A 25,464-nucleotide genomic window follows, 5' to 3' on the forward strand; every position below is an offset into this window, starting at 1 on the left:
ATATATATATTTATATATTTTTACCCGAAAGGGCATTTCTGTCATTTCCTGTTTTGCGCATATTCACTTTTAGAATATGCTGTAATTTTCTTTTTATTTTTTACTTTTGTAATTTCTTTTTTTTCCTTTTATTTTTTGATTTCTTTTATGTGCATTGGGGGTCCCCCAATAGAGTCGTTGGGGGCCCCCAACGGTCACAAATGTGACCGTTGGGGGCCCCCAACGGTCACAAATGTGACCGTTGGGGGCTCCCAACGACTCCTTTGGGAGCCCCCCCTTTGCACCTTCTAACATTTGTATAAATAGGGGTGTTCCCCTCTTGTATTTCCTAAGCTTGAGAGACTCAAGCACTTGCTTTTATTTATGAAATACATGCATTATTGCATGTTTATTATTTATACGCTTTTTGCGTATTTTGTTCAAGTGTTGTGAGAGTGCCTTCGTGCACTTCTTTTATAAAGTATTTGTGCTTGTATGCGTATTGTCTCTTCGTAGACAATTTTACATGGTATCAGAGCTCGGTTGGTGATTGAAGATCGTGGGATCCTCCCTTGTTCGAGTGCCTCGAAAACCGTGCCTTCAGATCTTTAGAGATTGAAGTGGTGGATCTTGCTTCTCCAATATTTTAGAAGGATCTTGTGCAAACGAGAAGTTGAAACATTGTATTGGTACGCCTTTTTTTTCCTTCTCTTTACGCATTAATGGGTGAGAAAGAGTCTCACTTTGCCCTTGACTTCAAGTTGAATGGGTCCAACTATCATATTTGGGCCGGGAATATGGAGGCTCACATAAAAGGAAAAGGATTGTGGGGTTATGTGCAAGGAACAATTCCGGAACCGAAACCCAAGATAACCATAATGGACGGTGGTGAAATCAAGATTCTTGAGGGAGAGAAAAGGACCAAAGCTCTTGAAGAATACTCCAAGAAGCACGACGAATGGGAAATGAAGAACTTCAAGATTCTTTCTTGGTTCTTCGCATCCGTCGAAACAAAGATTAATGCCAACATTATCAAATTCAAAAAAGCATCGGAAGCTTGGCATTATCTCGAGAAAATGTATACATCAAGAGATCTTTCCCATAAGTATTACCTTCAAAAGAAGGCCCTCTCCCTTACTCAAGGTGAAATGTCTATTAGGGAATATTTTGCCGATCTTTCCTCTATTTGGGATGAGCTTTCTATGCTTGAACCAAAATGGAGTGGAGAGGCAATTGAACTCCGCCACAAGCAACTTGAAGAAGATCGTTTCTTCAACTTTTTGAATCGGTTGAGACCGGAATTTGAGCAAATAAGGTCATCACTCCTCTCATCATTTACTCCTCCCTCTTTTGAAGATGTTCTCACCAAACTAAGTGGTGAGGAGACTCGTATGAGTTTATGTAAACAAGGATCAAGTGTTCTTATGGTTCCTTGTAATCATGAAGAAAACAATGAAGTCAATGCCGTATCAAGACCCGGAAATAATGTAAAGACCTATCGTCCTCCTCATTTCAAATTCCAAAATCAAGGAGGAGATGGTGGACAAAGAGGAAAGAGGGACTATAGCAAGACTATTTGTCACTTTTGTAAGGAACCGGGGCATATCAAGCCTGTTTGTCCTAAATGGAAGAGGCTTCTCGCTATGGCCACCACGGGTGTTCCACAAAAGGAAGAGGCATCATCAAGTGGGTCACTCTCATTAAATCAAATAGTGGAAGCCCTTCAACCTCTTCTCAAGGGAGCTACATCCGGTGCCGCCGTGTCTACCTCTTCTATTCCAGGTAAAGTCTCTTGGCTTTTGGACTTAGGTGCATCTTTTCATATGTCCCCAAACATGTTTTCACTTTCCGATTTTTCAAAAAACGTTTCTCCATCCTTTGTTTCCACTGCGGATGGAACCTCTCTTGAAATTAAAGGAATAGGTAATTTTGAAACTCAATGTTTTTTCATTCCAAAAATTAGATTTATACCTAAACTTAATTTAAATCTTCTCTCTGTTTCTTAACTCTCGGACCTTGGATGCGATATTAAATTTTCATGTGACAAATGCTTAATACAGGATCGTCGGTCCGGGAAATTGATTGGGGAAGGCTTTAGAAAAGGAGACTTATACTATATGGAATTTCTTCAAGTTCCAAAATCATTTTGTAATGTTGCCCAGAACAAAGATATAAACATATGGCACAAAAGACTTGGTCATCCTAATGTTACCAAGTTATCTTATTTACATTTTGCAAAAGATCTATGTAAAAGTTCACTTTCTTGTAATGATTGTATTCTCGAAAAAATGCAAAGTTTACCGTTTGAGCAAAGAACTATGTTCTCATCTAAAACCTTCGAAATTGTCCATTCCGATGTTTGGGGACCCGCACCTGTTGTTTCAAAAGGAGGCTTTTCTTACTATGTTATTTTTGTGGATGATTTCTCCAGGTATTCATGGATCTATTTCCTTAAGTACAAACATGAAGTTTTTACATGTTTTAAAACCTTTCACTCAATGATCAAGAATCAATTCAACAGTAATATAAAGATTTTTAGAAGTGATTCTGGAGGAGAATATCTCTCCAACCAATTTAAAACATATCTTGAGGATCACGGTATTATTCACCAAAGGTCTTGTCCTAAAACCCCTCAACAGAATGGGTTGGCCGAAAGAAAACATAGGCACATCATTGAGACCACTAGGACCCTGCTTATTTCTCAAAACATTCCTAAAATTTTTTGGGCTGAAGCAGCTCTCGCTTCTGTTTATCTGATAAATCGCTTACCATCTAGGATATTAGGAAAAATATCCCCTTTTGAGATCTTATATAAGCTTGAACCTGATTATAATAGGTTACGTGTTTTTGGGTGTAAATGTTTTATACTTACGGATAAAAATGACAAGCTCTCTCCCAAAGCTATCCCCTGCGCCTTTCTTGGTTATTCCGAAACTCAAAAAGGGTTTCGTTGCTATGATCTTCGAGATGACAAGTTATATGTTTCTAGAAATGTAAGGTTTTTAGAAAATGAGAGTGGATTTGAGAAAAATGTTTCTCAACAAGAAAATTTTGATTACTCATTCCTTTTTTATTTATTGGCTAGTAATGATGATATATCTAGTGATGATGATCACGATGAGGAAAATGATGGTGATGTTGAAGAACATAACCCTCTCAATGATCAAGAAAACAGAATTTCAAGTGAACCGATAATCTACTCCCGTAGAAACCAAGACACCTTTAGAAGTGCCATTGACCAATATAGTGAGCTTGCTCCTACTCTCGATCACCGAAGATCTGAGAGGAATAGGAGACCGCCAACTCGTTTTGTCTCTTTTGATTCTTTTTCACCTCGGTATAGGGCTTGTCTTAGTGCCATTCACTCTTATTTTGAGCCAAGAAATTTTGAAGAAGCTAAAAAATGTATAGAATGGCAAGAAGCCATGCAAAAAGAACTTAGTACTCTAAAAAGGGCTGAAACTTGGGATTTCCAAACTCTACCCATAGGAAAGAAAACTATAGGTTGTCGATGGGTGTTTAAAGTTAAAACTAAGAGCGACGGATCTCTAGAAAGGTATAAAGCTCGCTTAGTTGCTAAAGGGTATGAGCAAGAGTATGAAATTGATTATGAAGAAACTTTTGCTCCTGTAGCCCGAATGGTTACAGTTAGATGTCTCATTACTATTGCATCTATTAAAAATTGGAATATTTTTCAAATGGATGTGAAAAATGCTTTTCTAAATGGCGACCTTAACGAAGAGGTGTATATGGAAGCCCCTCCTGGCATGAAGATTCCTAAAGATAAAGTACTTCGTCTTCGAAAGGCTCTTTATGGTTTGAAGCAGGCCCCCAAAGCCTGGTATGATAGGTTTACCAGTGTAATGCTGGAAAATGGTTTCTCCTCATGTTATACTGATACTGCTCTATTTACTAGAAAATCTAAAGCAGGGATTGTAATATTGTTATTATATGTTGATGACATGTTAATTACAGGTGATGATATTCAAGGAGTCAAGGGTATTAAGTCCGTCTTGACTTCAAAATTTGAGATGTCAGACTTAGGTTTTCTGACATATTTTCTTGGAATTGAGGTTGCCTATTCGCAACGTGGTTATTTTCTATCTGAGTCTAAACTTGCTTGTGAGATTATTGACAGATCAGGGATTTCTGATGACAAAGTATGTGAAACTCCTGAAGTTGTGGGAGCCAAAATGAAGATTGACGACGGTGTTCCTCTAACTGATCCTACTCCCTACAGACAGTTGGTAGGTTCTTTAATGTATCTTAGCATTACTCGACCGGATTTGTCACATGCTATACACATCGCCAGTCAGTTTCAACATGCTCCTACAACCGTCCATATGGGTGCTGTACTTCGCATCATCAGATACTTGAAGGGAACGGTGAATAAGGGAGTATTCCTATCCTCTTCTTCTGAATTAAAATTGCTTGCTTATACTGACTCAGATTGGGGAGGTGACCCTAGTAACCGTCACTCCACCACTGGTTTTTGTATTTTTTTAGGAGAATCCTTGATCTCGTGGCGATGTAAAAAGCAACAGAAGGTCTCCTTATCATCCACTGAAGTCGAATACAGAGCCATGGCATCTACCACCATGGAAATAGTATGGATTCGACGTCTTTTGGAAGATATGGGAGTAGTTGTCAAAGAACCAACAAAGCTATGCTGTGACAATAAAAGTGCCATCTACATTGCCAAGAACCACACATTTCACGAGCGAACAAAGCATATAGAGATGGATTGTCATTATGTCCGAGAGGAATACTTGAAGAAGATCATTGATCTGCCATATGTGACATCTGAGTATCAACTTGCCGACTTCTTCACAAAAGCTCTATGTTCGCCCAGATTTCATTTCCTTCTTGACAAACTTGCGGTTATCACACCGTAAGTTTGAGGGGGGGTGTTAAAATGTAGCTCCTAAAATCATTGTAAATATAAATATATATATTTATATACATAGAGATATATTTACATATAATATATTATATGTACATATATCTCTATATATATAAATATATATATTTATATATTTTTACCCGAAAGGGCATTTCTGTCATTTCCTGTTTTGCGCATATTCACTTTTAGAATATGCTGTAATTTTCTTTTTATTTTTTACTTTTGTAATTTCTTTTTTTTCCTTTTATTTTTTGATTTCTTTTATGTGCATTGGGGGTCCCCCAATAGAGTCGTTGGGGGCCCTCAACGGTCACAAATGTGACCGTTGGGGGCTCCCAACGACTCCTTTGGGAGCCCCCCCTTTGCACCTTCTAACATTTGTATAAATAGGGGTGTTCCCCCCTTGTATTTCCTAAGCTTGAGAGACTCAAGCACTTGCTTTTATTTATGAAATACATGCATTATTGCATGTTTATTATTTATACGCTTTTTGCGTATTTTGTTCAAGTGTTGTGAGAGTGCCTTCGTGCACTTCTTTTATAAAGTATTTGTGCTTTATGCGTATTGTCTCTTCGTAGACAATTTTACACAACCATCATGATCATTAAGGATGATAATACAGTGCATTGTCTATTCTTTATCCTTGGTATCAGTACCTGAACTGCAAAATGTCAAGAAAACAAGAAATCAAAAGTGAAAATATCTCTAGCAAGCATGACAAGCTTGTCATGTCATCATACTTCAGAAATAAATAACTGTGAAGATTTTGATTAATGATATGAAGAGAAATTTATTAAATTTATCATTAAAAAAGCATGCGAGACCACATTGTTTTCCTTTGCTAACCTGTTGATCCAAATGTTGCATCAATTCTTAACCTTGTTTGCACCATGCACTGGATACTCATGACACATTTATGAAACATACAGAAAACTAAATCATTTATCCTTCTATTTTTCAGTGTAACAGAACTAGAAGCTTATCAAACTTGCATAATGCTTTATAAGTGCATGTTCTTGACTCCAATGATAATATGAAGGATCTTGGAAGGTCTGAGTCTATGGTCTTGAGCTTAGGAACAGGTAGATTTTTAATTTTGACATTGGAGTAGTTGAAATATTGACATGTTCTCTGTGAAAGTCTCATCGCTTATTACATGTGAGCTTATGCATCAATATTTTAAAAGACTTGGAGCAAACATGTGCTAAAGATTCTCCATACCCTCTGGGAAAAACCATGCTTCCCAGAATCATGGCCAAGATTCATCATAGTTAAATCTCTGGAAAAGGTTCTTCATTATTGAACCAATGGAATTGAGTCAATTGACACAAATTTTGGATATATCCTTAAGAAGGTTGTTTTTAATTCCTCTAACACGCAATGAAGGCTAATTCATGCACAATCTTTCCTGCTTATAAATCATGACAAGGGAAGCCATTTGTGATTTTCATGCTTTGAGGAAGCCCTGATGGATATATCCTTAAGAAGGTTGTTTTCAATTCCTCTAACACGCAATGAAGGCTGATTCATGCACGATCTTTCCTGCTTATAAATCATGACATGTGAAGCCATTTGTGATTTTTATGCTTTGAGGAAGCCCTGATGAAGTATTAAGATCAACACTAGTACAGTTCCTACTTGGTGATGATGGAGTTGCTTTCTCTTCAGCTAAACTGCTTGATTAGTGAGTACTATGATTTCACACCAAGTTTGGGAAAAGGGATTCAATAGTTAACAGGGTCATGGGTTATGGTTTGATGGTCACCTGGTGCCTAAATTCCTTGCTGTGTTTGATTAACATAATCTGAATGTTAGAGGCCCTGGTATGCTAGGGTGCTACTGTGCTTGGGGTTCTGGCTATCATAATAATCGTGAAACTATGTACACACACTTTGTGCCCATGCAAATCTCTTGTGCTGCCTCACACTGTATATTTGTGTTGAAAGATTTATGAATAACATACAAATGAACATGATGTTGAAGATTTCAAGCTTGCAATTGACACATTCAAGTATGTTCATGCATCACGTATCACTAAATATGATATGTTGATCAATTTTATGTGAATGTCACATGTTTGTTCGCTTTCATTATGCAGCTGTAGAAGTGAGAAATATGCTGTTATTATTGAAATTTATGCATCAGTCTGTACCTTTTGATATGATTATGCCTTTTGCCTTTTGTGATTAGTATGTGATCCAGTTATGGGAGATGAAGGGAAGTTGTATGTCCCTCCAGACCTGGTAGCACTTTATCGTCAAAATGTAAATTCTCCTACTTGTTCTCTTCAGTTGTAAACTTGAGTGTTTTTAATTGTAGATGCACTTGTTTATTGCAAGACATTCTACTAGTTTTCTGCTGCTTTATCTAGAAACTAAATTTACTGGCAATAACTTTCTCAAATCCACTAATTTTATAATAGATCTCAACTTGCTCTCTATTTTTGTGCCTTTGGTAGACAATATTTTTCTGACAATTGCGATGACTTCTTTATTTCTCATTGTTCAAAATGCACTGACATATTCTGTTTTATACTACCAAGTGCTAATCCTTAAATCATTTTTCCCAATGTATTCCTCCATATTTCTAGTTTGTTTCCATCATGTGTCTTGAATGATTTCAATATATCTTTCTATGGGGTCATCTTTCTTCTTCAATATGAACCAAGTTAGTTTTCTTGGAACTCTTTCATAAGCCTTCTCTAAATCAGTCAATATTATAAATTTTCCATGACTTGTCTAAACAACTCGTTATTGTTGATGGCCTTTTTACTGATGATGATATCATCAAACAATTAAAGAATCTCCTAAAAAGACATAAAAGCCAGTAGTTGAGATTCTATCTTTAGGATTACCTCCTCAATCGGCATAAGTATAAGCAAGTAAATTTAATGAAGAAGAGGAGGATAAAAACAGACCTTTAGTTATAGTATTTTTGATGTATCGGATGATCCGGAGCACAACACTCATATGCACAGTTGTAGGGGCATGCTGAAATTGGCTAGCAGAGTGAACAACATGAGCAATGTCAGGTCTGGTGATAGTAAGATATGTGAGAGATCCAATGAGTTGTCTGTACGGTGTAGGATCTTCTAGAAGAACCCCATCCTCCAACCTTAATTTTGCATTGATTACTTCTGGAGTCTCCACCTTTTTATCATCTGAAATACCAGACTTAACACATATATCTTCAACAAGTTTCATTTGTGACAATATATATCCTCGGGGAGAATATGCAACCTCAATGCCAAGAAAATATCGAAGAAAACCTGAATCAGACATGTCAAAACTATCTTTTAGCATATTTTTAACATTAGCAATACTATGTTGATCATTTTCTGTGATAATCATGTCATCAACATAAAGCAACAAGATAACAGTATTTGTACCTACATTTTTCACAAAGACAACAGTATCAGTATAAGAGGAACGAAAACCCAATTTGTTCATAATATCACTAAATCGATCATACCAAGCCTTGGGGGCTTGCTTAAGACCATATAAGGCTTTTAAAAGTTTAAGAGTTTGACCTTGTCCAATGTTAACTCCAGGTGGCGGATCCATATAGACTTCTTCAATTAGATTTCTATTTAAAAAGACATTCTTCACATCAAGTTGATATATAAGCCATTTCTTGGTTAATGCGACAACTATTAAGATTTTAACACTTGTCATTCTAGCTAAAGGAGCAAATGTTTTTTCATAGTCAATTCCATATTCTTGAGCATATCCTTTAGCCACTAATCTGACTTTATATCTTTCTAAGGATCCATCACTTTTGGTTTTAACCTTAAAGACCCATCGACATCCAATAGGCTTTTTATGAGGAGGTAGGGTTACAATTTCACAAGTATTGGCCTTTTTAGGGCATCCAACTCAATTTGCATGTCTTCAACCCAATGTGGTATAGTTTTGGCTTGATTATAATGAGCAGATTCATAATATGTGTTGAAACTTTAATTGAGAACACAGGAACCGAGGCAGAGAGAGAGTAACGCCCCAAGTTTCAAACTTGTGAACCTTTTCAGAAAAACAGGCAAGAGACTCGAAATGTCTCTTTCCTTCATAGTTGTTTATGAAATCAGCGGAAGACTATTCGTTTGTTAATACAGAAGGCAAGCTGACAACTTTGGTCACGTTAGCTAAAAGAACCAAAACTCACCAATTCGGATATCCCAAGGAAAATCTGTTACAAACCCAAAACGTCCAGGACGCGACCTAAGAGCAGGAAGAAGAAGTCTTGAAGTCATCTTGCAATCGCGCCATCGCCCGTTGTGTACCTAATCATCACCTGTACCCATTGAATGGGTTAGTTTCGCGAAAAACTAGTAGGTGCACAAGAGAGACTACAGGAAACTGAATTAAGTACATTTAATTCAGTATGCTGAGCAGTTTAAAGCAGATATGCAGTTAAATAGGTAAGCAGTACAACAAGGTAAGCAGTGCAAACAGGTAAGTAGTGCAAGCGAGTAAGCAGTGCAAGCGCGTAAGTAGCGCAAACGATTAAGCAGTGCAAGCGAGTAAGCAGTGCAAGCGCATAAGTAGCGCAAGCGATTAAGCAGTGCAAACACATAAGTAGCGCAAGCGAGTAAGCAGTGCAACTGTCAAAACGCAGTATACGATTCAATTGATCGTAGGTTGTGAACCACCACGCAACTAGCTTGTTCTCATTTCTAGAAGGGGGTTCCCGCATCTAATCATCATCAAGTCATCGTTTGTCGCTCTTACTACTTCTAACAAACACTTTCTCCTGAACAACCCTTATCTATTCCCATCTCTCAAGGCCTTACGCGACAAACTGTCACCTGTTATGACCCACCTAAGGCATCATACTTCTCAGAAAAACCCGCCCTTCCATAGAAGGTCCAAGACACGATCACTATCTAAAATCTCTAATGATCTGATTCTCACATCTGAGTCCTGCATGTAATCATGCTAAAACAGAAAGCCAAACTATAGATTTATAACTGACTATCTCAAACAATCTTAAAAGATCATCACAGTTCACCATAACTTTTTATGGTAAGCAAAAATGCAAGATCCACGTCGGATCGCTCGGTCCGGGAGATATATGACCTGACAGGGAATTACCGCCCTAGAGGGTATACCTGGTCTTGGACCATACACTTCCTCACAGGAGTTCACTATCTTTGCGGCTACCCGTTTGTGGATATTGTACATCCTCACAAAGATTCTACCGCTCTAGCCGGATTACCCGATCTGGAAAATGTATAACCTCACAAGGAATTCCGCCCTAGATGGTATACTTGGTCTTGGACCATACACTTCCTCACAGGAGTTCACCATCTTTGCGGCTACCCGTTCGTGGACAGTGTACATCCTCACAGAGAATCTACCACTCTAGCCGGGTCACCTAGTCTTGATCATACATACCCTCACAGCGAAACCTTTGGGAATCCGGTTTCCAACAAATGCCATATCCAATGAAAATCATTGTGATATACGCATCAACGCAAATGATCGCTCTCAGGGTCGATAGCCACTATTACAATCAACAAGATCAACACCGGATCACCTAGTCTGGGAAACGTATAACCTCACAAGGAATTCCGCCCTAGATGGTATACCTGGTCTTGTACCATACACTTCCTCACAGGAGTTCACCGTCTTTGCGGCTACCCGTTCGTGGACAGTGTACATCCTCACAGAGAGTCTACCACTCTAGCCGGTGAAAAGATGTCATCATATGTCTGACCCGATCCATTTATATATTGGATCGGGTCCAGACCCAATTGGTGTAAATGTAAATTATCACGTTAAAGGGGTATTTCTGTACCCTAGGTTTATTTTACTTAATGTATTTAATAGAATGAAAGGGTAAGTCGATGATCGACAAAACCCCTTTCTCTGAAATCACTCTCCCTCCTCTCTCTCTCTCTTCTCTCTCTCTCTTTCTCTGCTGCAGGTAAGCGTGGAAGATCGAAGGCTCCTTTCTAACATGGTATCAGAGCAGCGTGACGATTGTGCGTGAAGAGCTGCCTTCGTTTCACGGTGGCTTGATTTCACGGTGGCTCGATTTCACGGCGACTGTTACACGGTGGCTCGATTTCACAGTGGAGTTTTCACGGTGACAGTCGATTCTTTGGTAAAAGACTGTTTCTCTTTGGTAAAAGTGACTGTTTCACGGTGACAGTCGATTTTTGTTCGATTTCACGGTGGCTCGATTTCACGGTGGAGTTTTTACCGTGACAGTCGATTTTCTCTCTTTTCACGGTGACAGTCGATTTTTTCTGACATCTTTTCGCGGTGAGTTCGTGATTCTAAATCTAAATCGACCCTTTCTGGAGATATTCACGGTGAGTTCGTGATTCTGCATCGACCCTTTCTGGGAACATTCACGGTGTGTTCGTGATTCTGAAAAATATATCTCTGATTTCGTGATTCTGAATCTGTTGTTTCGTGGGTTCTGGAAGTATTACTGCTATGTGAAAATATTTCTGAGTTCGTGATTCTGAAATTGCTGTTTTCGTGGGTTCTGGAACTGCTGTGCGTGATTCTAAAACTGTTGTTTTTTCGTGGGTTCTGGAACTGCTGTATCTTTGAACTGCTGTGCGTGAGAACTGCTGTATCTCTGAACTGCTGTGCGTGATTCCCATTTCTATTGATCTATACCTAAGTGTCAGCCGAGTGCCCTGTCAGTCGAGACCTCGACTGTGATATCCCTAAAACCCTGTTAGCCGAGTCCTCTGCTGTGAATGGATTCCTCTTATGGACAGTCATGTCTGTCCTTAAGCTTTCTTGGTCAGCTAGTCTCTGAGAAATTGAATAACTCCAATTTCTTAACCTGGAAAAGACAGATCATTCCATTTATAAAGAGTCAGGACCTCTCCGGTCATCTGGATGGATCTGTTCCACCACCTCCAGAATTCCTCTCACAAGAAAAGGCGGACGATAAAGGAGAACAATTTGTTGTTCTTCACAAGAACCCAGAATATGTTGCTTGGATGAAGAGGGATCAATCGTTAGTGGCCTACATCACTTCAACTCTCTCACAGGAAGTCCTTATTGCTCTTCCTAATGATTGTACGGCCAAGGAACTGTGGGATGAGTTAGTTCAGACGTATTCACAAATTTCTGAGGCAAGAATTATGTATCTTAAGCGTGAATTTAAAATGCTGAAGAAAGATTCCATGTCTGTTATGGAATACTTGAACAAAATGAAAGGCATCACGGACCAGCTGGCTGTTGTTGGGTGTCTTGTCAATGAAAAGGATAAAGTACAACAAACCTTGAGTGGATTGGGGTCAGACTATCATGTTATGACGACTACCTTATTATGTTTACCAGAACTTCCAAAGTTTGAAGATCTTCGTGCGAAACTATTGCAATATGAGATGACTCTGAAAGGATCTTCTGAAGATTCTTATGGGAATTCAGGAACACAAAATGTGCTGGCTATGGGAATGAGTTATGGCCGAGGACGAGGAAGCTCTTTTCGAGGAAAAGGAGGCCAAGGGAGAAACACCTATGGAGGTCGTGGCATACTTCCGACACCAAATATACAAGGACAAAGACCCATTCCCACTTGTTTTCTATGCAACAAGAAAGGACACATTAAAGCAAATTCTTGGTTTAATCCTCAAAACAAAGGGAAAGCTCCACAAGCAGAGGCTAGGAAGGATGGAGAAGTAAAGGAGTTGCTGTTGGCAGCCTTGGCAGGATTGAATATGAAGCAAAATGACAAAGGAATTTGGTATGTCGACTCTGGAGCAGCTACTCATGTCACAGGTGATGCAGGTAAACTCTTGACTCTTACACCTTATGTTGGTAAGAATAGCATAGTCACAGGAGATGGATCTCATCACTCAATCTCACACACTGGAAATGCCATTATACCAATGTCAAAGTCTTCTCTTAAACTTCCAAGTGTCATCCATGCACCTAATATTCAAAAGAACATTGTTTCTGTCTCAAAACTTGTTAATGATGCCAATGCTTCAGTTGAATTTACTCCCTCTTCTGTTTATGTCAAGGATCTTCACACGAGGAAGACATTCGCTGAAGGAAAACGATGGGGCAACATGTATATCTTTCAAGAAGATCCTTCCTCCATTCATTCCGGCTATTCATCCTTGAAGCCTCACCAACGTCAATTTGTTGATTCTGGTTTTATATTCAATATTTCTGAATGTAATAAGCCAAGACTTTGGCATAGTCGTCTTGGCCATTGTGGTCGTCATTTTATTGAAAAACTTGTCTTGAATAATTTTATTCCTAAGTCCAGTCTGAGTTCAGAGGTCGTTGATGCAAAGTGTTCTAGTTGTCTTTTATGTAAGAGTCATGTCTTACCTTTTGCTTCCATCAATAAAAGAGCTTCAAGGCCATTTGAGGTCATTTGTTCAGATGTCTGGGGTCCTGCCCCAATTACTTCTCTTTCTAGCAGTAAATACTATCTTATTTTCATTGATAGTTACTCACGTTATACTTGGATATTTTTTATGAAGCACAAATCAGAAGTTTTTGGATTGTTCCAAATATTTCATTCTTTTGTTCAAAATCATTTCTCTACCAACATCCTCAATTTCCAGTGTGATGGAGGAGGTGAATTCTCCTCGAATGACTTTGTTGTTTTCCTTCAACATAATGGGATAAAGAGAAGAGTGTCTTGCCCGCATACACCTCAACAAAATGGGATTGCTGAAAGGAAGCATCGACATATTATAGAGACTGCAATGAGCATGATGCATGAGAGCAATCTTCCTGTATCATTATGGACTGAGGCTTTTCACTCCACAGTCCATGTGATAAATCGATTGCCCATGAGTATCTTAGAAAATAAGTCACCATATTTCTCTCTTTTTGGCATACAACCTGATTACCATGCATTACGTGTGTTTGGGTCTGTTTGCTATGTTCACATTGACAGCTCACTCAGACACAAGTTCCAAGATAAAGCCTTAAAATGCAGGTTCATAGGATATGCAGAAGACTACAAAGGGTACAGGTGCTATGATCCTCTAACTAAGCGTGTCAAGATATCAAGGAATGTAATTTTCGATGAGATGAACTTTGATGCTCAGGATGCTAATTCAACCCTTCATGCTGATAACTCAAGCCCCAGCATTGAGGTATACTATCCATGGTTAAATTCAGAACTTTTTTCCAATGATAGATTAGACTGTCCAGAAAATTGCAATAAGAAGGAGACACATGAGGAATCAGCAAATAAAACTCAAACGGAAGAAACTGTTCCACATGTCTTGGAGCCAGCAAGGTATAAAGGTATTGTGTACACCCGGCGAGATAAAGAGCCCTCTTTCCCCCCGCGTATGAGTACGGATTCATCTTCACAGACAATGGATATCAGAAGATCCTCAAGGATTCGACATCCACTTGACAGGTGGATAAGTTATAAAAAATTTTCATTGGATTTTCAGTTGTTCTTGACATCCATAAGTAAAGAGGAAGAGCCCCTCATGTTCTATCAAGCTGCGAGCTCTAGAAGATGGGTTGAAGCAATGAATGAAGAAATAGAAGCTTTACATGAATGTGGAACATGGGAGATTGTACCCAGGCCACTAAACAGAAATGTTGTTGGGTCAAAATGGGTGTACAAGATAAAGTATAAACCAGACGGGAGCATTGAAAGGTACAAGGCTAGACTTGTAGCCAAGGGATTTACACAAGAGGAAGGCCAAGACTTTGATGAAACTTTTAGTCCTGTAGTTAAATTGGGGACCATTCGCATTGTGTTGGGTCTAGCTATTAAATATGGTTGGCCATTGAGCCAGCTGGATGTAAAAAATGCTTTTCTACATGGGGATTTAAAAGAAGAAGTTTACATGGAACAACCCACTGGATATGCAGAACGAGAAGCCAAAGAATATGTATGCAAGTTAAAGAGAGCACTCTATGGTTTGAAACAAGCCTCTCGTTCCTGGTTCGACAGTTTCTCTCTAGAGATACAACGACATGGATTCTCTCGGTCCCTTCTGGATCACTCATTATTTATTCACAATCTACAAGGAGTCACTACTTTCCTATTAATATATATAGATGACATCATCATCACAGGGAACTGTAAAAGTCACATTGAGCAGGTGAAGGCGTTGTTAAATCAGAGATTTAAGATGAAAGATTTGGGAGAGCTGCGATATTTTCTTGGGGTAGAAGTTGATAAAAGAAATGATACTCTCACCCTTACTCAGCACAAATACACGTTGGACATTCTCAGCAGAAAGTCATTGACAACTCCAAGTGTCATTCATCAGAAACTGAGTTCAAAAGACGGGGACATATATGAGGATCCCATTAACTATCGCGGTTTAGTTGGCATGTTGCAATACCTGACTTTTACTAGACCTGATATAGTATATTCGGTTAATCAGGTATCCCAGTTTATGCATGAACCTCGTATGTCACATATGGAGGCAGTCAAACGTATACTTCGTTACCTGAAGGGTACAATTGGTGATGGGCTGGTATACAAGAAAAGGGAATCAGATCCAGGCGGGGGCCATGAGGGCCATGAGATCGTCACTTATGCTGATGCTGATTGGGCGGGTGATCCAGACGAACGACGATCAGTATCCGGTTATTGCAGCTTCATTGGGCCAAACTTGGTATCCTGGAGCAGTAGAAAACAAAAAGCGGTTGCTAGATCGAGTACTGAGGCTGAATACAGATCCATGGCCACTGCCACGGCCGAGGCTACATGGATAAGACATCTTCTGACAGAAATGGGAGAACTGATTGCTCGATCACTGTTGTTGTGTGACAATCAAAGTGCCATCAACATGTCCTTCAATCCCATTCATCATAGTCGAGCAAAGCACATTGAAATAGATCAACATTTTATTAGAAAAAAGGTTGAAGATAAAGAGATTGAGCCTATGTATGTGCCAACTGAAGAACAAGTTGCTGACATTCTCACTAAAGGGTTGACGAAGGACAAATTTTGGTGTCTGAAAAGCAAGTTGTACATGGTTCAGCACCATGCACAACTTGAGGGAGGCTGAAAAGATGTCATCATATGTCTGACCCGATCCATTTATATATTGGATCGGGTCCAGACCCAATTGGTGTAAATGTAAATTATCACGTTAAAGGGGTATTTCTGTACCCTAGGTTTATTTTACTTAATGTATTTAATAGAATGAAAGGGTAAGTCGATGATCGACAAAACCCTTTTCTCTGAAATCACTCTCCCTCCTCTCTCTCTCTTCTCTCTCTCTCTTTCTCTGTTGCAGGTAAGCGTGGAAGATCGAAGGCTTCTTTCTAACAGTCGGGTCACCTGATCTTGATCATACACGCCCTCACAGATAATCCTTTGAAGATCCGGTTCTCAACAGATACCATACTCAGTGATACATGCATCTATACAATCGATTGCTCTGAACAATTGACCGCTCTTGGGGTCAGTAGCCACAATATGGGCACAAGCACGTATATCAGCAATATGTATCGGATCACTTCACATAGTAAACACAATACGCGAGAACTTGCAGATATGGCAATCCAGCTGATTCTATAGGCGAAGAGTAACTAACTCTATCTGACAGCTGAACAAAACAACTGAATAAGACAAGCACTCATAACAATGCTCGTAAGACATACAATTACCATCAAATGGCTCAGTCCATCAGCGAGTAATTAAATTAATCGTAAGGCATAAACCATTGCATCACAAGCCATTCATAAGCAATCATACGGCAGCAGTTATATCACAATATGTAAGCAGCTTATAAGACAAGCAGCCACATCAATCCTAGTTGCCACCAGTTTGTAGATTACGAGTTGTATGCAATCATATCAATCATAAGAGATGCAAGCCAACAAGTGCTACGCTACAATAAGCACCAAACAGTTCGACCAAGGGATAAAGCAAGTCACATGTTAATATGTAGCAACTGGCATAATGCTATTATTATAAGCATTTAACTAGTATGAGAAGCTAGATGTTACTTAGCAAAGAACTGCGTAAGCAATTTAACAACTAGAGTAACGCCTCGACAGGCGGGTACAGCTCAACGAGTAACATACTGGACTACCGAGCAAGTACGCAATAGACCAGTGTGAACAGACTTTATGTTTCGATATTACTGGCCTACGGATACATACAGGCAAAACGTAGAAACAACTAAGACTAGTTCGGGCGTCTGTTATTCTATGTATTTTCAATAACCCGAATAGCTAGTTGAGTCCGCTCCAAAGGGGACGACTTTAGCCGAGAGAGGATTCCCAGAGGCTGATAAGCAGTGTCACAGATGCATCCAACTTCTACAGAAGTGTTGAGCTAACTATTGTAGCCCCTTTCTCCTAACTCCAATGACTGGGGAGGCCGGATCATTGCCCGTAGGGTGGTTGTTAACAACCTGTCCATTAGAGTTTTGTACCGCTCTGTCCTCTCCCTTGACAGACAATCAGAAGCAAATAGGTACGTTAAGGGTTGTTTAACTAACGATTCATTCTATGTTATGGTCTTTAAACAACTCGAGCATCTTGCCTGTAAAGGCGAATGTGAGGCCATTTATGTGATTACAACATTGTGCATTTAGCACTATTCGAGGTCGCACAACCGTCTCATTCGATCATCACAGTACTAGACATGGCGTGCACGACTACAAGTACTCTAGGATGAAGGGGGTATAGTTCCTCAATAGAAGCCTCAACAGGAGTGTCTCACAAAGATGTAATGTTTATCAACTTTACTTTATCTTTTGAAACAACAGTACCTTGTGCCAACATTATGCATGCGATTTTCTAGAATCTCCTTCGCTATCGGGGTATCTACATGCCCCGCATGACTCGATATCGGTCTCGATAGATGGGATACAGGTTTCTCAACAGAACCCCTGCTAAGTAGTTCGCTCGAACCCCAACTCGTTGTTAGTTTTGCAACCTGCAGTCCGTTCCACGTTGGAGAGCTGCAAAACAGAGAGAGGTAGAGAAAGGGAGAGAGAGCTTTGGGGAAAACCGATACCCTGCTGTACATGGGTCGGCTGTTGTGTATTACTTTATGTTAACATGAGATTACAAACAAAATTAGGGTACTAGAATACCCTTTTTACAATAATCAATATTATATAATGCCATTAATGAAGAAGTGGGTGTCACGGGTCTGGATCTTCAGATCCATGACCCGTAACTAGAGAAAACACTTCTTTTCACCCTCCCTCAAGTTGTGCATGATCTTGAATCATGAACAACTTGCCTTTTAACGTCCAAAATTTGTCTTTAGTCAATCCTTTTGTAAATATATCCGCCACTTGATCTGTAGTTCGAACAAATTCAGGCTCAATCTCTTTCTCTTCTACCTTTTGTCTCACAAAATGCTGGTCTATTTCAATATGCTTGGCATGACTGTGATGAATTGGATTAAAAGACATACTAATGGCACTCTGGTTGTCACACAAAAGAAGTGAACGAGATATCGATTCTCCTACTTCTGTCAGTAGATGTCTAACCCAAGTAGCCTCAGCAGTGGCGGCTGCCATTGACCTGTATTCAGCCTCTGTACTGGATCTGGCAACAACCTTTTGTTTCTTACTACTCCAAGAAACCAAATTCATCTCAATAAATACACAATAGCCGGATACTGATTTGCGTTCATCTGGATCTCCCGCCCAGTCCGCATCAGAATAAATAGTGATCTCATGTGCACTTTGCCCATTTGTCATTCGTTTATATATGAGACCATCCCCAACCGTTCCCTTCAGATATCGTAGTATCTCTTTAACTGCTTCCATATGCCCTTCACATGGGGCATGCATAAACTGAGAAACTTGATTCACCGAGTATACTATATCATGGCGAGTAAAAGTGAGGTATTGTAACATACCCACTATGCTACGGTACTGTGTGGGATTATCAAATGGATCTCCATCTTGAGAGCTAAGCCTTTGATGAAGAACGCTAGGAGTGCTTAAGGGCTTGCAGTCTTTCATACCCGCTTTATTGAGAACATCAATAGTATACTTATGTTGAGTGAGAGTCATTTCTTCAGAGGAACTGTCAACTTCAACTCCAAGAAAGTACCGTAGTTTGCCAAGGTCCTTCATTTTGAACCTCTGATTTAAGAGATGTTTGACTTCTTCAATGTGGTCATTGGAACTGCCACTAATGATGATATCATCCACATATATCAACAACAGAGTAATTGTGTCTTGGTTCTTAAATATAAATAAGGAGTGGTCAAGAAGAGATTTCTTAAAACCATATTTTTGTATTTCAAGAGAAAAGCTGTCAAACCAAGATCGAGATGCCTGCTTCAATCCATATATCGCCCTTTTTAGTCTGCAGACATATTTTGTAGGATTACCTTCTGCGTAACCAGTGGGTTGTTCCATGTAAACTTCTTCTCTCAAATCTCCATGAAGAAAGGCATTCTTCACATCAAGTTGGCTAATGGTCCATTGGTGTTCAATAGCTAAAGAAAGTATGACTCGGATTGTCCCCATCCTCACCACTGGACTAAAGGTTTCATCATAGTCCTGTCCTTGCTCTTGTGTAAAACCTTTGGCTACAAGTCTCGCCTTGTATCGCTCTATAGTCCCATCTGGTTTATACTTTATTTTGTACACCCATTTCGAACCAACAACATTTTTGTCAGGTGGTCTTGATACGACATCCCACGTACCACATTCATGTAGAGCTTCCATCTCATTCATAGCTTCAATCCATCTTCTGGAATTTGATGCTTGAGAGAACGTTGTGGGTTCATCTTCTTTATTCAAGGTTGTTAGAAAGAGTTGAAAATCTAATGAGAAATTTTCATAACTGACCCACCTTTCAATTGGATGGCGAGGACGTGTGGATCTTCTAGTATCAACAATGTTGGATGTTGAGGATGTGTCCATGTCTGAATCAACTATGGTGGGTGACTCTCTTTCTCGTCGAGTATAGACAAAGCCTCTATATCTTCCTGGATTCAAAGTTGAGTCTGTATTTTCATGATCAATCATCCCATCAGTAGACACAGGTATCTTATGCTTTTGAGTGCAATTTGAGCAAGCATCACTAGCTCCTGTGAGAAGTTTATAGTTCAACCAAGGATAGTAAGGCTGAACTTCATGTTTTGATTCTGAAGAACTATTACATTGACAATCAAAATTCAATTCATCGAAGATGACATTTCTTGATATTTTGATGCGCTTGCTAACCGGATCATAGCATCTGAACCCTTTATAGTCATCGGCATAACCCACAAACCTGCACTTAAAAGCCTTGTCCTGAAACTTATGTCTCTTTGAACTGTCAACATGAACATAGCATAAACAACCAAACACATGCAAATCATAATAGTTGGGGTGAATACCAAAGAGAGACAAGTAAGGAGACTTGTTTTCCAAAATAGTCATGGGCAATCGATTTATCACATGAACTGCAGAATGAAAAGCCTCTGTCCATATAGTGATCGGAAGATTACTATCATGCATCATGCTCATCGCACTCTCAACAATATGGCGATGCTTTCTTTCAGCAATCCCATTCTGCTGAGGTGTGTGCGGGCAAGACACCTTTTTCCTTATCCCATTACTTTGAAGAAAGTTAGTAAAGTCAATAGAAGAGAATTCACCTCCTCCGTCACATTGGAAACTTAGGATGTTTTCAGAAAATTGGTTTCTGACAAAGGAATGGAAGTGACAGAACAACTTGAAAGTCTCATATTTATGTTTCATGAAAAATATCTAGGAATAGCGAGAATAACTGTCAACAAATAAAAGATAGTATCTAGTTCCAGACATAGAAGCAATTGGAGCAGGCCCCCAAACATCAGAACAAATAGTCTCAAAAGGTCTTGAAGCTCTTTTATTGATAGAATGAAATGGTAAAACATGACTCTTACATAAGAGACAACTAGAACATTTGTTGTCATTTACATTTATTCCTAAACTTGACTTGGGAATGAGGTTACTTGAAACAAGCTTCTCAATGAAATTATTACTGCAGTGACCTAGACGACCATGCCAAAGGTTTGGCTTATTGATTTCAGAGACACTAAAAACGCAGGTAGGATTTTCAGAAGACAATGATGATTGGAGCTTCAAGTTTGGGTCTGCAGAGCGAATATGTGCTGAAGGATCTTCTTGAAAAACATACATATTGCCTTGCTGTTTCCCTCTAGCGAACGTCTCCTTCGTGCAGAGATCCTTAACAAGAACAGAAGAGGGAGTAAATTCAACTGAGGCTTTGATATCATCAACAAGTTTAGAAACTGAAACAATGTTTTTCTTGATATTAGGGGCATAAAGAACATTTGAAAGATTGATGGAAGATTCAGGCAAGGGTATGATGGAGTTTCTAATATGCGAAACAGAGTGGTGTGATCCATCTCCAGTAACTATACTACTTCTACCAATGTAAGGAACAAGTTTTAGGAGCTTACCTGCATCACCAGTAACATGAGTCGCTGCGCCAGAATCCACGTACCAAGTGCCTTGCTCATTTTGTTTCAGATTCAATTCTGCTAAGGCTGACAATAACAACTCTTTTACTTCTTCGTTGGTCCTTGTATTGTCTGTGCCTCTTTTTGCTTTAGTTTGTGTTGATTTTCCTTTATTTAGAGGATTGAACCAGCAGTTAGCTTTGATATGCCCCCTTTTATTACACAGAAAGCAAGTAGGAATTGGCCTCTGTCTTTGTGGGTTGGTATATGAGTTGGGGTTAGGCAATAATCCACGACCTCCATGACCACTTCTACCTTGTGCTTCTTTTCCCTTGATATCATAGTTTCCTCGTCCTCGTGCATAAGTAACTCCTGTAGCAAGAACTTCTTGTGCCCCAGCATGCATAGATGATTCTTTAGAAAATCCCTTTAGATTCATCTCATATTGTAACAATTTTGCACGCAGATCTTCAAAATTGGGCAGCTCAGGTAAACATAACAGAGAAGTGACAATCATATGATAGTCGTGTCCCAATCCACTGAGGGTTTGTTGTACCAAATCTTTATCAGAAACTGTACTTCCAACAACTGCTAACTGATCTGTGATGACCTTCATTTTGTTCAAATATTCCATGATGGTCATGGACTCCTTTCTTAACATTTGAAATTCTCTTTTAAGAAACATAATCCTGGCCTGAGAAACCTGTGAGTATGTCTGAACAAGTCTGTTCCAAAGTTGCATGGCAGTGCAGTCACTTGGAATGGCTACAAGAACCTCTTGTGAGAGTGTTGATGTAATATAAGCAACAAACGCTTGGTCTTTTTTCATCCAAGCCACAAATTCAGGATTTCTAACATATACGGTAGTAGATTCCCCTTTGCTGTCCCTTTCTTCTTGTGATATGAACTCAGGAGGAACTGGAATGGATCCATCCAGATGTCCAGAAAGATCCTGACTCCTAATGAAAGGTATGATTTGCCTTTTCCAAGTCAAGAAATTACCATTATTTAATTTTTCAGACACAAGTTGGCTGAGGAAACTTGAAGAAAGAACTGACTGGTTAGGAAGAGAATTCATGTTTCACAGAATGAAGAATGTATTCAGCACAATCTGCTTTTACAGAATGAAGAATGTATTCAGCACAATCTGCTTACACCTGCAGTTCTGTAATTTTTTTTTTTTTTGCAGGAACTAATTCAGATTGCTGATATGAAACAGAAATTTAATGACAATCAGATTTCTGATTTGTATATGAAATGGAATATCGGATATGAAAAAAAAAACAAAACAATGTGCATATGTATTCCTAATGTATCGGCTTGTTAATGGCTGAATGAGAGAATCTGGGCTGAAGCACTCAAGAGATAAAATTAAACAGTGGCGAAACCAAGGTTCGGCCACCACCAAAGTAGGAGAAAAGGAAACTGTAGGAAGAAAAATTGAGAAAAGAAGAGGATGAATAAGACGTGAATCCAAAGTTGGCTGGGTGAGAAAAGAAGGGGTGAATAAGACGTGAATCCAAGGAGAACAGAATTAGTTGGGTCAGTTGTGAGTCCCAGAAACCAGAAAAAATCTGAGTTGTCTGGGTTAGTCGTGAACCCAGAAAGAGGCGAGAAACAGGCTGAGACTGACTGGGTCAGTCGTGATTCCAGAAAGAAATAGGAAACAGGTGTAGGATCTGCTGAGACTGATTGGGTCAGTCGTGATTCCAGAAAGAAATAGGAAACAGGTGTAGGATCTTCAGACTTTGGAATGAAACTGACTAGGTCAGTCGTGAATCCAAAAAGAAAAGAAAACAAGAATAGCCGTACCTTTTTTTCTTTGATTGATTTTCAGACTTTGGAAGAGGAAATAGAGGAGAAAAGGATCTTCAGACGTGTCTTTTGAATCGATCCCAGTTTCAGCTGAAGCGTGGCTTTGATACCATGTTAGTTTTGCAACCTGCAGTCCGTTCCACGTTGGAGAGCTGCAAAACAGAGAGAGGTAGAGAAAGGGAGAGAGAGCTTTGGGGAAAACCGATACCCTGCTGTACATGGGTCGGCTGCTGTGTATTACTTTATGTTAACATGAGATTACAAACAAAATTAGGGTACTAGAATACCCTTTTTACAATAATCAATATTACATAATGCCATTAATGAAGAAGTGGGTGTCACGGGTCTGGATCTTCAGATCCATGACCCGTAACCAGAGAAAACACTTCTTTTTACTCGTCTGCAGGACTGCATACTCGAAGAGTCAGGATCCTTGCAAGGTATCCCTCTCCTTAGACGAGGATGTATCGCTCGCTTTCGACTGAACTCTTGTCGCAGGAGGGAGAGTGGTAGATGTCTCTTGCATCCTCCACGAGGATGCCTCAAACGCGTATGCAATGAGCGAAAACCTGAGTGTCATCTGCAATAGCAAGGTAGTAACAACACATGCAAAAGCAAGAGCCTGGGCGCAAAGCGCAACGACAGAGTAAAGACTGTAAGCAGGAGTGCAATGCAGAACCTTTACGCGATGCACAACGGCAAAGTAAAAGACTGTAAGCAGGAGTGCAACGAAAAACCTTTGCGTGATGCGCGATGGCAAAGTAAAGGTTGTAAGCAGGAGTGCAATGCAGAACCTTTGCGCGATGCGCGACGACAAAATAAAGGACTGTAAGAAGGAGTGCAACGCAAAACCTTTGCGCGATGCACGACGGCAAAGTAAAGGTTGTAAGCAAAAGTGCAACGCAGAATCTTTGCGCGATGCGCGACGGCAAAGTAAAGGACAAGGATCGCGAAACCGCATCCTTGAGTTAAATGCGTACTCGTATAAATATATATGATATATATGCATATATATTTATTTAATTGTCCTTTTTAGTTAATTGAACTCAATTCAATTGTCCAAGACTTCTGTGCAATCTTTCCCTACCTTGGAGAGTTACGAGCTTGTTGGCGTCTGCGGATGTACACGATTGACGACTCGGGTCGCGGAGCGCGAGTGGGATCCGTCGTAGCTGCAAATATGTGATATTAACATACAAACCCAGACAAAAGCAAAAGCAAGGAGAAGACTCGACTTCTCTGATACATAGGGCTGGGGCCAACTGTCCCAATTGACTCGAAAAAATGATGGGGCATGGCCAAATGACCCTTGCTGCAAAAAGAGGGATGTAGCCAAAGCGAGCTGATGACTTACGCTTACCAGGAATTCTTCGTTGAAGACCAACAATTACAATGATCTATCCCCATCATGATGTAGTTTCCGAAGATTACCCGGGCCTGTCTGCCAAGGGTATAGGCTCGTGCACAAAGGGCAGGGGGCCATCAGCCCCTGCTGGCAAGCAAAAAGGGCAGGGGCCGATGGCCCCTACTAGAACAATCAAAAAGAGGCAGGAACCTGCAACCCCTGCTGAAATAAACAGGGTAGTGGTCGATGGCCCCTGCTGGAACAACAAAAAGGGGCAGGGAGGAGGGGCTCGACCCCTCCTCTGCCGTGACAGAAGCAGGGAGGGAGCTCAACCCCTTCCCTACAGCCAGAAGGGCACCGGGAGGGGAATCGGCCTCTCTTGTACCTTGCACGACACAAGGAGGGGCTCCGCCCCTCCCTCGCTAAAAGGGCTCGCAGGGAGGGGGCTTTTCCTCTCCCCTGCAACCTAGGGCAGCAGGGAGGTGGCTCAGCCCTCCCCTCCCTGCGTAACCGAAAAACGAGGGGGAAAGAGAAGGAGAGAGACGAAAGAGGAGAAGAAAAGGAAAAGAGGGGACGTCGGCATACCAGGGGGTTTCAGAGGAAACTCGCTGGAAGGAAGGGGGTCGCCGATGTCGGTGGCGGCGGGCTGTCGGGGGTCGCGGGCGTCGGTGACAGTGAACGAGCGAGAGGGTAAGGGAGAGAGATCGAGAGACGAGAGGGGAAAGGAGGTTTCGAGAACCTCCCCCCTTTGTCGCTGCATGCTTTTAAAAGTACGCAGCCGGCTTATCACCCGGGTCGGATTTGGGTCCGGATCCAGCCCGGATCCAAACAAATTTTTTTTACTCGGGTTATTACATAGGGAAAGTTGTTCAATTAGGGCTAATCTCCTCCAGTTTAAATAGAGGTTAGCCAAAAAAGAAAATTACATATGGGTCCCTCATTATATATAAAATACCAAAACAACTTTAAGAATAAAATATGCTTCAGATGGTCGACTAATCTTAACACTCCCCCTCAAGCTAGAGCATAGATATCAATCATGCTCAACTTATCACAACAATGACAGAAACTAGGC

At 40.2% G+C, this 25,464-nt stretch overlaps 1 protein-coding gene across 4 annotated transcripts in view; it reads left to right on the top strand.

Annotated features, from left to right (window-relative positions):
- The window catches only part of LOC149815790 (pyridoxal kinase-like), a 147,266-nt gene that overhangs the window by 60,869 nt on the left and 60,933 nt on the right, over positions 1–25,464 (top strand). For all 4 annotated transcript variants that reach the window (XM_089989145.1, XM_089989146.1, XM_089989143.1 and 1 more), the window contains one exon: positions 7,073–7,146. In XM_089989145.1, coding sequence (XP_089845271.1) covers positions 7,073–7,146 — 74 coding nt within the window. The remainder of the gene's footprint in view (positions 1–7,072; positions 7,147–25,464) is intronic.

The sequence above is a fragment of the Nuphar pumila genome, chromosome 15, assembly GCF_984573655.1.
Source record: "Nuphar pumila chromosome 15, dmNupPumi1.hap1.1, whole genome shotgun sequence".
Classification (NCBI taxonomy): Eukaryota; Viridiplantae; Streptophyta; class Magnoliopsida; order Nymphaeales; family Nymphaeaceae; genus Nuphar; species Nuphar pumila.